Genomic DNA, 13,501 nt, shown 5'->3' on the forward strand with positions numbered 1-13,501 from the left:
TATTAAAATTGAGTAAATTCAACAAAACATTTTTTCAGTGTGTGCAGTTGAGGAGGTCTTTCAAACGAAGTACTGAGGCATTAAGCTCTTTTGTTTCTCTCTTTAGGTGGAAACAAACTAAAGCCTCAGTCTTTCCGGCTCAACTGGGCCTGGATCTCTCTGGAGAGGGAATACTACTTGGTGGACGAGGATGCCAAATTCCTGGAGGTGACACTGAAACGCAGAGGCTACCTGGGAGAAACCTCCTTTGTCAGTAAGTGTTGATAGTCATTTGTTTTACATCAGTCTTGAGATGTGAACTTTGAAACAGAGCTACAGAGCTGGAATTTCTGTAGCACTTGTGCCACCAATAAATTGATATGAAGGATGATGGTAGTAGACAACGTGCCCTTATTAAACTGACAATTTTACAAAGAATTATTACCCCTTTAACTCTTCCCTTAGTCCGCGTTATGAAATTTATGTGTCATTTCAAAGGTCAGTCCTTCTATAAAATGTCAATATAACCCACTTATTAAAAATTTGTGCAGATTCCTTCAACACTGCAGGGTGTCCTCACTTTACCCTCATGGTTAAACTGAAGAAAACTTCACAGAATGAACAACTTGCTCTTGTCCTAAATTGTTTTACTGCTTCTCCATTTCCTCTCTTGTCAGTGAAAGAGGTGTGATTGAGAGCACATGTGATCCTTCCTTGAAAAGGTCACAAGGAAATGTCAACATGTTGCTCACTGACACTTCCATGCTTTAGATTTATAATGACATATGTTGCCATATGTGCATCTGTATTTGAAGATGCAAGGGGCATTCAAAGCCACAAACAAGGCAATACATACCAACATTATAGACACAGATTTTAACCTAGTATGAACCTAATCTGATGGACAAATGCATGTATGATGTATTTTGTGGTTCAGCCATGTGCATCCCTCTCCCTCAGGCATTGCCACTAAGGATGGCACAGCTGAGAAGGATAAGGATTTCCGTGGCAAAGCCCAGAAACAGGTCCAGTTCAACCCCGGCCAGACCACAGCTACCTGGAAGGTGAAGATCTTCACAGACCAGGAGTTTGAGACATCAGAGACCTTTGAGATACAACTGTCAGACCCGGTCATGGCGGTGCTGGAGTTTCCAGATTTTGCAACAGTGGAGATTGTGAATCCTGGAGATGGTAAGAGTCTGATATTTGAGTTGATTGGACTTACAGAATAAGTTTTATTAGTGAGTGAATTTACACACAAATCCTTATCTTCATTGTTTCTTTTCCAAAACAGAATCAACGGTGTTCATTCCTCAAGCAGAGTTCAAGATTGAGGAGGATATTGGAGAGCTGTTAGTGCCGGTACGGCGCTCAGGAGATGCCAGCCAGGAACTCATGGTTGTTTGTTACACTCAGCAAGGTGAGATGAATCTACATGGAGAGAGTAGAAAACAAACAAAAATAGCCAAATGGCAGTAATGGGACAAAATACGTGTCACACATCAGAAATTGCAAGATCAGAAAGTCCACTCCAGTATCCCTTCAAGGAACAATTACAGTTCACCTGATATCCTATCCCTCTATTCCCATGATTCCTCAGCCACGGCCACTGGCACCATACCCAGCACTGTCTTGTCCTACTCCGATTACATCACCCGGCCTGAGGACCACACCAGCGTGCTGCGTTTTGACAAGGATGAGCGCGAGAAACTCTGTCGCATCATCATCATCGATGACTCCCTGTATGAGGAGGAGGAGAGTTTCAATGTCAGCCTCAGCATGCCCATGGGCGGCCAAGTGGGCCCCAACTTCCCAACCGCCAAAGTCACCATCTTGGTAGACAGCGACGATGGTGAGTAGAAGAGCTATAAACAGATAGACAGATTCTTCTCTGACCATTTACAGGTGCAGTAAGGAATAAAGATGCCAACTTGGCCTGGCAAGTGAGCGCTTAGATTATTTCTTTTGAGATTATGAGAATTTATATTTGCAAAAATAATTACCTAGATTCTAATCATGCAAATATGAGGTCAAGGACAGCAGACCATTAATCCACCAAGCGGCACAGACAGCACCATAAACACAGTTACCAAAACCAAAGCCCTGGATACTGCACTTGCCTCAGTGGCTTTATAGTATTTTCAGGTCCATTACCTTTTCCCATGCCTGAGACTAACTTCTCTGTTTACACACTCTGCTTCATTGATTCACCACACTCTGTCTTTCTGTCTGTCTGTCCGTGAGTGCTAGAAACAAGATAACAATAGACAGGTGTTGAGATGGAGAACGGTGGCCTCAGTGGATATTATGCTACATCTGTCTGTCTGACAGATAAAAGGACTTTAAACCTCGCTGTGTTCCTCGAGCGACCCCCGTACTCATTGGCATTCAGAGGAGCTCAGGGGGAAACACAGGGCATCCCTTTGTCTGCAGGGACCAAAAGGCAGGTGGTGGAGAGAGGGACTATTGTGCAGGGAATCCAAATGACTGGCATGTTTTTACTCCTCTTACTCTGTTTAATGTTATTCAGTGCAGTTGTGCCTTTTTGTGCTAGAGGCATTAGACTGACTGCATTTACATTTTCAACCTGTGAAGGAATGCAGTTTTTTTAAAGCTATAAATCACAAATTTGTAGGCCTAGAATTCTTAAATTCCTGGAGGTCCTGCTCATCTTTCTTTTGCAACCAGCAATACTAGGCTCATTTTGTCTTCCTCACATTTCTCGTCTTTCTCTGCCACCTTTCACCGAGGCTAATTTCCTGCACTTGCCTCTTGTTGTGGCAGACCTGCTGACAGAACAAGCATCCCTCCTATGCAATTTGTAACAGAAGTACAATTGAAGTTTATGTATAAATAATCAGTGTACATTCCCAGACATGTGAAGAGACAAGAGAAGACTCCTCAGTGCAAACCTCTATTGTGGTTCCACTTCTTGGTGGGTCCTGAAGTAACACCCCCCCATAAATCTGGTTGTGTGTGTGTGTGTGTGTGTGTGTGTGTGTGTGTGTGTGTGTGTGTGTGTGTGTGTGTGTGTGTGTGTGTGTGTGTGTAAAACCATCTGTCTGCCTGAGTAAACTTGTGGTTTGGACTCTCGCCAGAATCAAGCCTCTATTGTTACAGTATTTGTCTGGCTCTTCCTACCACTGATCTTTAAGGTTGCCATGTTGGCACTCATTTCCCCATACAAGCCCTCTGGTACTAAATAGCTGGCTTGGAGGGTGAAAGGCATTGAAAATGTGCCAGAAATCCTTCCTTCCTTCAGCATCAGTTGTCTGGTGAAGTATCAGTCAACTTCTAAATAAACCCACGATCTGCCAACACTGCTCAAGCACCAATAATTTAGAGCAACTTTGTTGTGAAAACTGATGATTTTTGGCCTGTGGGCTTCATCATGTTCATCAAACAACATTTCCACAAAACGTTTAAATGGACAAAAGTAAATATACTGCGAGGTCCAAAGGTCTCAGTCTTAGACTTTATCTACATTCGATTACATTACATGACCACCCTCACAAATTCATTCATTGCTTCATGTGAGCTACAGTGCAAATACCCACTGCTACTGTGTGTTACTGATATTGTGTATGTGATTGCTATTTTTTTTTAAATGTAAGCAGTAAGCATTAATAACACCTGAAGTTACTGTTCACAGACCCCTCATTTGAAACTGTTGGGACCGTCTTTTACTCTGTAAAATTCACTGCCTCTACCTTTTCTTTTTTTTTATGGCCCAAAAAAATCTGAAGACCCAAATCTGCACCTCTATCAGTTGATCTTTAAGAGCACTGGCTGGGCAGAGTGTGGTGAAAACAAGCTTTATACCATAGTGAAGAGAGATGAATTGACAATGTGTTCCAAGGGTCTGAATTCTTGCCCTCTCCCTTCGCAAAGTGGAAGGTTGCCTCTCTGTCTCTGCCACCCTGTCTCCGTCCTGCTTATCAGCTGCTCTATCATCACAACATCCCTTCACTCATGCATCATTCTGTGCACACACACGCCTTATTCTTCAGGTGTGTCCTCAACCCTTTGGCGTTGAGTTCAGACGGAGCTGTCTGGATTTAGATAAGTGGGGGAGGAAGGTGGACGGAGGACAGGATAAGAGGGATGACAGCTCTCTTCCTGTGCTGAGTCAAAAATGAGGGCGTTTGCTCAGCTATTCGTGTCAGTCTGTCTCTGAACCTGATCACAAAGCCACAAAATATTTCATCTAAATATACTCAGAAATTAACCACAAACATGCCAATGTCCTTGGTTGACTGACAGTTTATGTTGCTCTGTCCCTCTAAAAGATTCTCTTGCTCTGACAATAACAACATGACATGATGGAAAGGCTATTTCAAATGATGTTTTGGCAGCTACTTTGTCGTGATTGTTCTGTTAAGGCAGTGCTGGCCAACGGCACGGTTTGATCAGTACCATGTGTAATTTTTTTTTTTTACCCATTGTCCTTTTTTTCCCCCCAAATCCCACAGAGCCGTCGTTGTACTTTGGAGAACCTGAGTATGTTGTGGATGAGAGTTCAGGCTACGTTGAGGTGAAGGTTTGGAGGACAGGGACTGATCTGTCCAAGACGGCTACTGTCACCGTCCGCTCCAGGAAGAGTGATCCCGTCTCTGCAGAGGGTAAAATTAGCAGTTTAACAGAATCAAAAGGACTCAGTCATGATTTTTTCCATTTTCTGTGTTAATTCATGGTTTCCTCTCCATCTGGCAGCTGGACTAGACTATGTTGGCATTAGTCGCAACCTAGACTTTGCCCCTGGAGTGACAATGCAGACATTTAGAGTGACCATCCTGGACGACCTGGGTCAGCCAGAGCTAGAGGGGCCTGAGACGTTTGACCTTGTGTTACGGATGCCTATGAATGCTGTGTTAGGAGAACCAAGCAAGACCACCATCACCATCAATGATACCGTCACTGACCGTGAGTGTCAAATACCAAAAGTAAATGATTGATGTAAAGTGCTACAGGAAAAAATAACATTTTGTGCATATTGCTTTCACTTGCTTTACTCAAATTCAGTGAGACTCTTTTGTAAGGGGTTAGTTTTTGTCCTTATAGTGCCCAAGGTTCAGTTTAAGGACGGCAGCTACAAGGTGGATGAGTCTGACGGGGAGATAAAAGCCATAGTGTACCGTAGTGGAGACATCAACCTCAGGTCCACAGTGCGCTGTTACACTCGCCAGGGCTCTGCTCAGGTCATGATGGACTACAATGAGAGGCCCAATACTGATACCTCAGTCATCACTTTCCTGCCAGGTGAGACATGCCTTTCTCCATTTTAATCTCTCTGTTCCACAATATCACGCAGCACTCAGCTAAGTATGTTAACGATCCTTCTCTAGGTGAGACTGAGAAGCCGTGTGTAGTAAGCCTGGTGGACGACTCTGTCCATGAAGACGACGAGGAGTTCCGCTTGGTCCTGGGAACTCCAAAGAGCAAGTCTCCATACGGAGCTTCTATCGGGGAGCAGAAGGAGGCACTGGTCACAGTCACAGACGAGAAAGACAGTAAGTGCTTTATCAACATAAAAAAAAGAACTGTTAAGTATTTAAATGAACCAAAATTCATTAGAAACACTCAGAGCCAAAATATTCCAATGACCTCAAGAAAGCAGTAACATAAAGTGCTCTTGAGCGAAGCATCTGACAACAAGAAAATCTGCAACAAATGCCAACAGTAAACTCTGTGTTACTTTGCCATATTGTCATATTCCCAGGTGCAAGCAAACCACTTGTGTTGTTATTCTGTTCCTCTGTTGAAATTTGGAGCTCACATCAGTGAGGTTCAAAAGCCCTTTAGATGATATTGTTGGTGTTTTTTTTTTTCTCATGAGTTCACTTTGTTTCCTGTTCCAGAGCCCATCATCCGTTTCTCTGAGATCAAGTACAGCGTGCGTGAACCCCAGGTCAAAGGAGATGTGGCAATTGTGAAGATTCCCATCCTGCGTATTGGAGACACATCAAAAGTCTCAGTGGTGAGAGTCCACACCAAAGATGGCTCTGCAACCTCTGGGGATGACTACAACCCGCTGTCAGAGGGTAAGAACCTGGTTTAGTGGCAACACAGTAGCCTGCACAGCGCCTCCTGATACAGATTTATGTTGGAGATTTTTGTGTTTTTGATTGTTCCTCACTTCATTGTCTGGGTTTCTAAGACGTCGAGTTCAAGGAGGGCGAGAGGGAACACTTTGTGGAGATTGAGATCCTATATGACGGTCAGAGAGAGATGAGAGAGGCCTTCACTGTACACATGAAGCCTGATGACAACATGGTGGCTGAAATACAGGTGAGACAAAGACCACACGGTACACACAAGCTGACACAAACAATCACATATAAACCAGCAGCAAGTCCAGTGTGTGCACATGTACAGTACTGCATATCTACACACGTGAGCATGCGCCCTGTCATGTCAGCCTGTGTTAAAATAGCCAGGCAGCAGCTGGCATTGCTGTCAGCGCGCCTGAACCACAGAGTCTTATAAAAAGCTTTTCCCTCTGGAATGAGATGCTGTGGGGAATGTCCCAGTAGAGCCAAACAGTAGACAAACCTATAAACAGAACTGTGACATTCTACCCATATACTCCACATCAGGCATGTACAGTTCAGGTGACAGGAATAGGTTACCTCTGACTAAAGTGTTTTGTGCCTGTGCTGTAGATGAAAGAATGGCTAATTGAACGAGAAAGGGCTAAGAGAGACAAGGGCTAAAATGTTTGTGACCACTAAGTTATGGATGTGTACATAGTAGGGCTGGGCAAGTTAACGCGTTATTATCGCCTTAACGCATTAATTCATTAACGTCGACAATTATTTTATCGCGCATTAACGCAGTTTTTTTTTTATTATTATTATGTTTATGAACGTCCGTTGCTCACTAGCTCTGAACACACGTACAGACAAACAATGGGCCACAGGTGAGGTGGGATGTTGATCAGTATTGGCTCGGGATGGGCGTCATCACGCGTCTCAACTAATGAGACTGCTGCAGCGCTCACGTGCACCGGAACAGAAAAGAAGTGACCATAAAATGGAGAAAGGTACCCAACTCGTATTTTCATTTTAAATCTCTTCCAGACGGTGGAGTTGATAGAACCGAAGTTTTTTTGTAACCACTTCAAAGTTGAATTTTCTTATCACCGGAGTATTTCGAGTCTGAAGTATCACTTAAATGCAACACACACAGGTTGATGCCAGCAAATCACCCGCCCAAACAAACAGTGACAGTAAATCCTAGCAGTGTACGTTTTTTTTTTTGTGTTCGACCACTTCACTCTAACAGCGAAACTTGCTACTGAACGCAGACTATTTATGCTGCTCCTTGATGAGAGAAAAATGTTTCTTCTGGTACCTGTTCAGAAAAAAAAAAAAAAGAAAATCAGCGTTAATGCCCTGTCAGTGGCAAATAGCTTTGGTTTTTATATTTGATTACATTCATCTTTAAGTTGATATTTACAAGAAATAGTTTAACTGCTACTGTGTAAAGGGAATACCCTGTTAAAAAGCACCTTATTTGTTGTGTACGCAAGCCAAATGTTATTGCACTTTTGTTCATATAGCAGTACTTTTAAAATAAAAGTGCGCAATACACTACTTTTGAATTCATTATTGAATTTTTCCCATAACAATGCGATTAATTGCGATTAATCATTGCACAGCACTAGTAAATAGATCATGTTTCTGCAACACCAGATGTGCAGTATGTGTGAAATGCCATCAAATTATGCAGGATGGCTCAGAGTTTATGTTGCATCTGATTTTGGCTGTACAATGTGCAGTGCGCTGAAAAGTTACGGCATTTACATACTGGCTGCCAATCTTAGGAAAATGGTGTGATAAATCAAAAACAAGTAAATAACCTTTCAAATATGCTATTTGCCCAAATTCAGTGGTGACTGGATGCAATCTGTTGGGGGAATACGGAAGAGGGTGTTATAGTTATAGATTTATGTTTAACAAAAGTATTTAATAAAAAAAGAATATTGCATACAAGCCCCACCAACACTGGTTTGGTAGCTATATGGGTACAAGTGCTTTATAAATAGCTACAGTAACAGTATGTGCATCACAATCTAATAAGCTCTTCCTTTGTTCACGGACTGACAGCTCACTGGCAGTGGTAATGGATTAACTTACATTATAAGACAGGTTCATTTAAAGTGTCAACCAGCTCACAGTGTTAAAGTTGACAACCTGCTCACAGTGCCTTTCTTCTTCTTGCTAGATGAACAAGGCCATTGTGTATATTGAGGAGATGGACAGTGTAGCAGACGTTACCTTCCCTGCAGTGCCCCAGGTGGTTTCCCTGCTCATGTATGATGACACTGCTAAAACCAAAGACAAGCCCCACCCGCCCAATGGATACCCAGTTGTGTGTGTGACGGTGAGTGTGATGCAAGTTTTAGCTGCTCTAAAGCAATAATTTATCTGTTTCGCTGCTGATTATCATTTCACAAAAACATTAAATATTAGCATTGTTGTTAAACAATTTAAAGTGAAAAAAATGTATTCATTCAGCATCTGGTTTTTCCTCTTTGTCAGGCCTGTAACCCTAAGTACCATGACTTTGATAAAACTGGTTCCATCTGCTCTGCGGAGAACATTAACGACACCCTCACTCAGTACCGTTGGCTGGTCAGCGCTCCCACTGGGTCAGATGGAGTGACCAGCCCCATGAGGGAGGTGGACACCAACACTTTCTTCACCAACACCAAGTCCATCGCCTTAGATTCAATCTACTTCCAAGCCGGCTCCAGGGTTCAATGTGCAGCAAGAGCCTTTAATGCCAATGGAGATGCTGGGCTGGAGTTGTCCAGTCCCATAGCTGTGATCAGCAAGGAGGAGGGTGAGTGGAGGGTTGAAGAGACTTGGGCTAGTGCAGATTTATGCTGGGTATGGAGCTTGGTTGATTTAACTGACTTTACCTCTGTGCAGGTATGTGTCAGCCTCGTATCCCAGGTACTGTTGGAGCTGAACCTTTCTCTGCTAAGATCCGTTACACAGGCCCAGATGACCCAGATTTCCCCAACCTGATCAAACTGACTGTCAACATGCCTCACATGGACGGTGAGCAGTCAATCTTTTGGCAACTTTTAATATATGATGGTTATTATTTCTCCATCTCAGCCAAATCGTTATCTCAAGTGTTAAGAACAAGTTTTCTCCTCTTGACAGGCATGTTGCCAGTGATCTCCACAAGACCTCTGTCCAACTTTGAGCTTACCCTGAGCCCAGACGGCACACGTGTGGGCAACCACCGCTGCTCCAACTTACTGGATTTCAATGAGATCCAAACCGGCCATGGCTTCATCACTGATGCAACAAAGAACCCGGAAATCATTGGCGAGACGTCACCCTACCAGTATAACACTATCATGCGTTCAGCCAACTCTCTGCGCTTCTATAGGAACCTCAACTTAGAGGCCTGCCTCTGGGAGTTCACCAGCTACTATGACATGTCAGAGCTGCTGAATGACTGTGGAGGCTCCATAGGCACAGATGGACAGGTAGGAAATGCATAAAGGCAAATTACACACAAGATGCTTAAGGTTTTAATCTGAATTTTTTTTATGTGGCGTGTAATTAACTTTGATGGCTAAATGTCTACCGTTGACCAGTTTACCATGAGATTAAAAATTAAAGTAAAATATTGTTGCTTAATAGTAATGCTGCACCATCCACTTTTATTTTGGCTTGGCTGTTGGAGTACAGGCTTCTTACAATTTCCTCCACCATGTCTGTTTTCTCGCTTATTTAGGTGCTGAACCTCGTCCAGTCCTATGTCACCTTGCGTGTTCCACTGTTTGTGTCCTACGTCTTCCACTCTCCTGTGGCTGTGGGAGGCTGGCAGCACTTTGACCTGCAGTCAGAGCTGAAACTCACCTTTGTGTATGATACGGCTATTCTGTGGCAGGACGGGATTGGCAGTCCTCCTGAAGCTGAGCTACAAGGTACGTTCTAGGACCAACGATGTTCCCTGTCGGTGCTGACACATGGAGGAAAAAAATGTGCGTTCATTTGCTCTGTAAAAATGTTATTCTCTGTTCCCATAGGAGCCATGTATCCCACCAGCATGCGTATAAATGAGGAGGGCCGTCTGGTAGTCAACTTCAAGACCGAGGCTCGCTTCAGGGGACAGTTTGTTATGTCTCATCCAGGTGAGAGAGTGGTGCCCACATGCATACACACACCCTAAACCTATCCTGTGTGGCCATTCTATACAAGCGGCCTCCTATTGGATTTCCCTGTGGCCCACATCCTCTCTTCATCTATTTCTGGAGTTCCACATTAGGGGTCCTTCCTGTGTGAAAGTGCCAGAGGTCATTTCAGCAAATGTCAAAATCACCCTGCAGCGTTTACAGTTAGGAATCAAGTGGCACAAACAATACAAAAGGTCGCTCTATAAATAAAACACTGGGGTTAGTTTTAGTTCAGACAAAATGCAGCTTTTACGAATTTATAACTGCATATGTGTTTGTTTTCAGGAACCAGTGTGTCGTCGATGGTGATGTGTGCTGACCACCCTGGCCTGACGTTCACTCTCTCCCTGGTCAGGACTGAGCCTACATACAACCAGCCCATGCAGCAGTGGAGTTTTGTCTCGGACTTTGCTGTGAGTCATTATGCCAGGAGAACTTTTCTTCTATAGTAAAGGATTCACAAACTTAATGCAAAGTACTAACATTGTCCCTGTGTTTCTATGTGACATGCAGGTGCGAGACTACTCTGGGACCTACACGGTGAAGCTGAGCCCTTGCATTGCCTCCCCCAATGGGGAGTTCAGCATCCCTCCTGTTTGCCATCCAAGAGAGCCTCTCACTTTTGACATGGACATACGCTTCCAGCAGGTTAGACTGGATATCCTGACAAAAATCCCCCAACAAAAGGATTTTTTTAAAGAAGTCACCACATTTTAACTAAAATTTTGACTTTAAAATAAGATTAGTTACATTTGTCAGGAAAAGTTTTAACCATCTAAATATCTCAAAACAAATCAGAATCAACCACTTAAGGAAGATTCTTCTTCATGACACATGTTGATTTGCACAGTAAGCAAGTTACACTATCTTGCACCTAATGGTGATTTTCAGAGTAAACAACAGTTAACACAGAATTACTTGCTAAGATCTGTACTTTTTTACCACATCTTCTAATTTCTGTGTATAGTAACCCTTTTTATGTGTTCCAGGTGAGTGACCCAGTTGCAGCTGAGTTTAGCCTCAACACTCAGATGTTCCTGCTGTCCAAGAGGGAGTTGTGGTTGTCTGATGGCTCCATGGGCTTTGGAGAAGGGAGTGATGCTGCTTTTTCAGAAGGTACTACAACACTGCCATCTAGTGGTTTTAAGTAACATTACAGCTGAGGGCCATGACCCCATAAGAATCCCATGTTGTAGTCCCTCTTACTATTTCATGCGTCCTTTGTTTCAGGCTCCATGATCTATGGTCGTGTGATGGTGGATCCAGTACAGAACCTGGGTGACTCCTTCTCCTGCAGCATCGAGAAAGTCTTCCTCTGCACAGGAGCAGATGGTTATGTTCCCAAATACAACCCCACTAACAAGGAATATGGATGCCTGGCAGACGCGCCATCTCTGCTTTACAGATTCAAGATCCTGGTAAGATCTAAAGGACAATACTTTAGGGTGGTGTCAAAGCCAAAATGAGACAATCTCATTTCTGATTTCTGTGTGTGTTGTTCTGCAGGACAAGGCCCAGCCAGAGACTCAAGCTTTAGCATTTGGTGATGTTGCTTTCAAGGCCACACTGGCCCAAGACACACCTGGAGCTCTGCCTTTGGTCAGACAGCCAGGAACAGATGGCTTCACCCTGTCTTCATCTCCACTTTTCCAGGTCTTGATAAATATTAAACTATATCCGTGCATAAACACATAAACATAGAAGGGAAATGCTCACATATATTTCTTCTCCAGGTGGCTGCTGGTCGAGAATGGTTCATCCACACCATCTACACTGTTCGCTCCAGAGAAAACGCCAACCGCAACATTGGCAAGCGCAGTGTGGAGTACCTCCATCACAGTGTATCCTCTGTCGAGCAGCCCCAGACATCCGCTCGCCACCGCCGTGCTGCCCCCGCTTTCTCTGGCCCTGCTCTGGCCCAGGACATCGGTATCGAAAACAGCCGGGGTACCAACATCCAGCACATCGCTCTGGACCGAGCAGACCGCATGGTGGTCAGCCAACGCCAGCCCTGGTCCCCTAACCGTGACCCTCTCCTGGAGCGCCCCTTGCTGGAGAGTTCTGGTAGAGAGCCAGCTGACACCTCCACCCTACCCATGTTCGTGGGCCTTGCAGGTCTGATCCTCCTTATCTGCCTCATCGCCACCATTGTCATTCTGTTGATGCGGCGCAAGAAAAGGGAAAAGAACACCCAGTTTCCTCCTTACACCACCTCCACCTCTTCCGCCTACAGTGGCTACAGCCAACGTCCAGCGGGCATGTGGAGCAGTTCAGACAGCTCTGAGGTCTAGATCTGGACCGCATCCACCTCAAACACCTGCCCCCTATTAAAAAGACTATGAGAGTCACCTTCACCATTGTGCCTTCAATGCCCAACTCTTGTAGCACTGAAGGGCCCAGAAGAACCTGTGGACAGCGCAGTATGTCAGTGCTTGGGGCCCACATGCAGAGGCTGCACCAGTTTTCTGAGGCTTACTGATCTCTGATGATGGTTAGTTCTTGCTGTAATGTACTATAGGTTCTTGCATTTTTTGCAGCCTACTCTGAATCGTGGATGTACTGAGAGGCCCCCCAAAATATTCACCTGCTTCAGCGGTTGCCGAGTTGTAAAATATCCCTCTTTATCTAATGTTTGCAAATGCATGAAAACCCTAATCTAGTGAATGCAATTACTTACAAAGTAAAAGGTAACCATTCTAAAACTTCATGAAAGAATTTCCTATGTTCCTCCTTTAAAGATAATTAGTTTACCAAGCTTTTTTTTTTTATTACTGTAATTCACTGTGTTCATTACTTTTTGTTGAGAGTAGAGCAAAATGGACTGAATGTTAGTTGAAGCTGACCTTAATGAATGATAATGTGATAAATGATTTTTAGTATTGGTATTTTTCTGTTGTGCTTTAAAAAGCCTGCAGTATACTTGCCCACTGCTGAGTTAACAATACCACTATGGTGTCATTGAAAGGGATTGTAAATGTCTTTTTTTTTTTTTTTTTGTACGTTTTCAGGATAATGTGGCTGAAATCAGATGCAAAACAATCTGTGTACATATCAGTGCTGGACTATGAAAAAAAAAAGGTATTATTACACCCTGGTGAAACTTGAAAAATTATGACCTGAACGTCTTTCTAGTTTGTCAATCAAATTCTGAGAAACAAATGCAGTATCAAAATTATAAATATTCTTCTACAGGTGACAGTATATTTTAATGTGCCAATTGTTATCAGACTTTTATTGCTTATTAATTTTGTGTCATTTTCAAGTTTGGATGTTTGTACACTTCAACTGCCAAATATATTTGTCCTTTTTTGAATCGGTGTC

At 43.6% G+C, this 13,501-nt stretch overlaps 1 protein-coding gene across 2 annotated transcripts in view; it reads left to right on the top strand.

Moving 5' to 3' along the window:
* The window catches only part of frem3 (Fras1 related extracellular matrix 3), a 31,025-nt gene extending 17,565 nt beyond the window's left edge, over positions 1-13,460 (top strand). Inside the window, exons 3-24 of one of the 2 annotated variants that reach the window (XM_041036014.1) lie at positions 107-253; positions 940-1,170; positions 1,274-1,399; positions 1,580-1,831; positions 4,452-4,601; positions 4,693-4,902; positions 5,041-5,238; positions 5,325-5,489; positions 5,838-6,020; positions 6,137-6,267; positions 8,206-8,364; positions 8,523-8,826; positions 8,916-9,047; positions 9,156-9,487; positions 9,739-9,937; positions 10,031-10,138; positions 10,466-10,593; positions 10,694-10,828; positions 11,170-11,296; positions 11,411-11,598; positions 11,687-11,833; positions 11,914-13,460. In XM_041036014.1, the coding sequence (XP_040891948.1) occupies positions 107-253; positions 940-1,170; positions 1,274-1,399; positions 1,580-1,831; positions 4,452-4,601; positions 4,693-4,902; positions 5,041-5,238; positions 5,325-5,489; positions 5,838-6,020; positions 6,137-6,267; positions 8,206-8,364; positions 8,523-8,826; positions 8,916-9,047; positions 9,156-9,487; positions 9,739-9,937; positions 10,031-10,138; positions 10,466-10,593; positions 10,694-10,828; positions 11,170-11,296; positions 11,411-11,598; positions 11,687-11,833; positions 11,914-12,471 (4,310 nt within the window). In that variant the 3' untranslated portion in view covers positions 12,472-13,460. The remainder of the gene's footprint in view (positions 1-106; positions 254-939; positions 1,171-1,273; positions 1,400-1,579; positions 1,832-4,451; positions 4,602-4,692; positions 4,903-5,040; positions 5,239-5,324; positions 5,490-5,837; positions 6,021-6,136; positions 6,268-8,205; positions 8,365-8,522; positions 8,827-8,915; positions 9,048-9,155; positions 9,488-9,738; positions 9,938-10,030; positions 10,139-10,465; positions 10,594-10,693; positions 10,829-11,169; positions 11,297-11,410; positions 11,599-11,686; positions 11,834-11,913) is intronic. The other variant, XM_041036013.1, reaches the window with a different exon arrangement.
* The last annotated feature ends 41 nt before the right edge of the window (positions 13,461-13,501 follow it).

The sequence above is a fragment of the Toxotes jaculatrix genome, chromosome 4 (assembly GCF_017976425.1).
Source record: "Toxotes jaculatrix isolate fToxJac2 chromosome 4, fToxJac2.pri, whole genome shotgun sequence".
Taxonomy (NCBI): Eukaryota; Metazoa; Chordata; class Actinopteri; family Toxotidae; genus Toxotes; species Toxotes jaculatrix.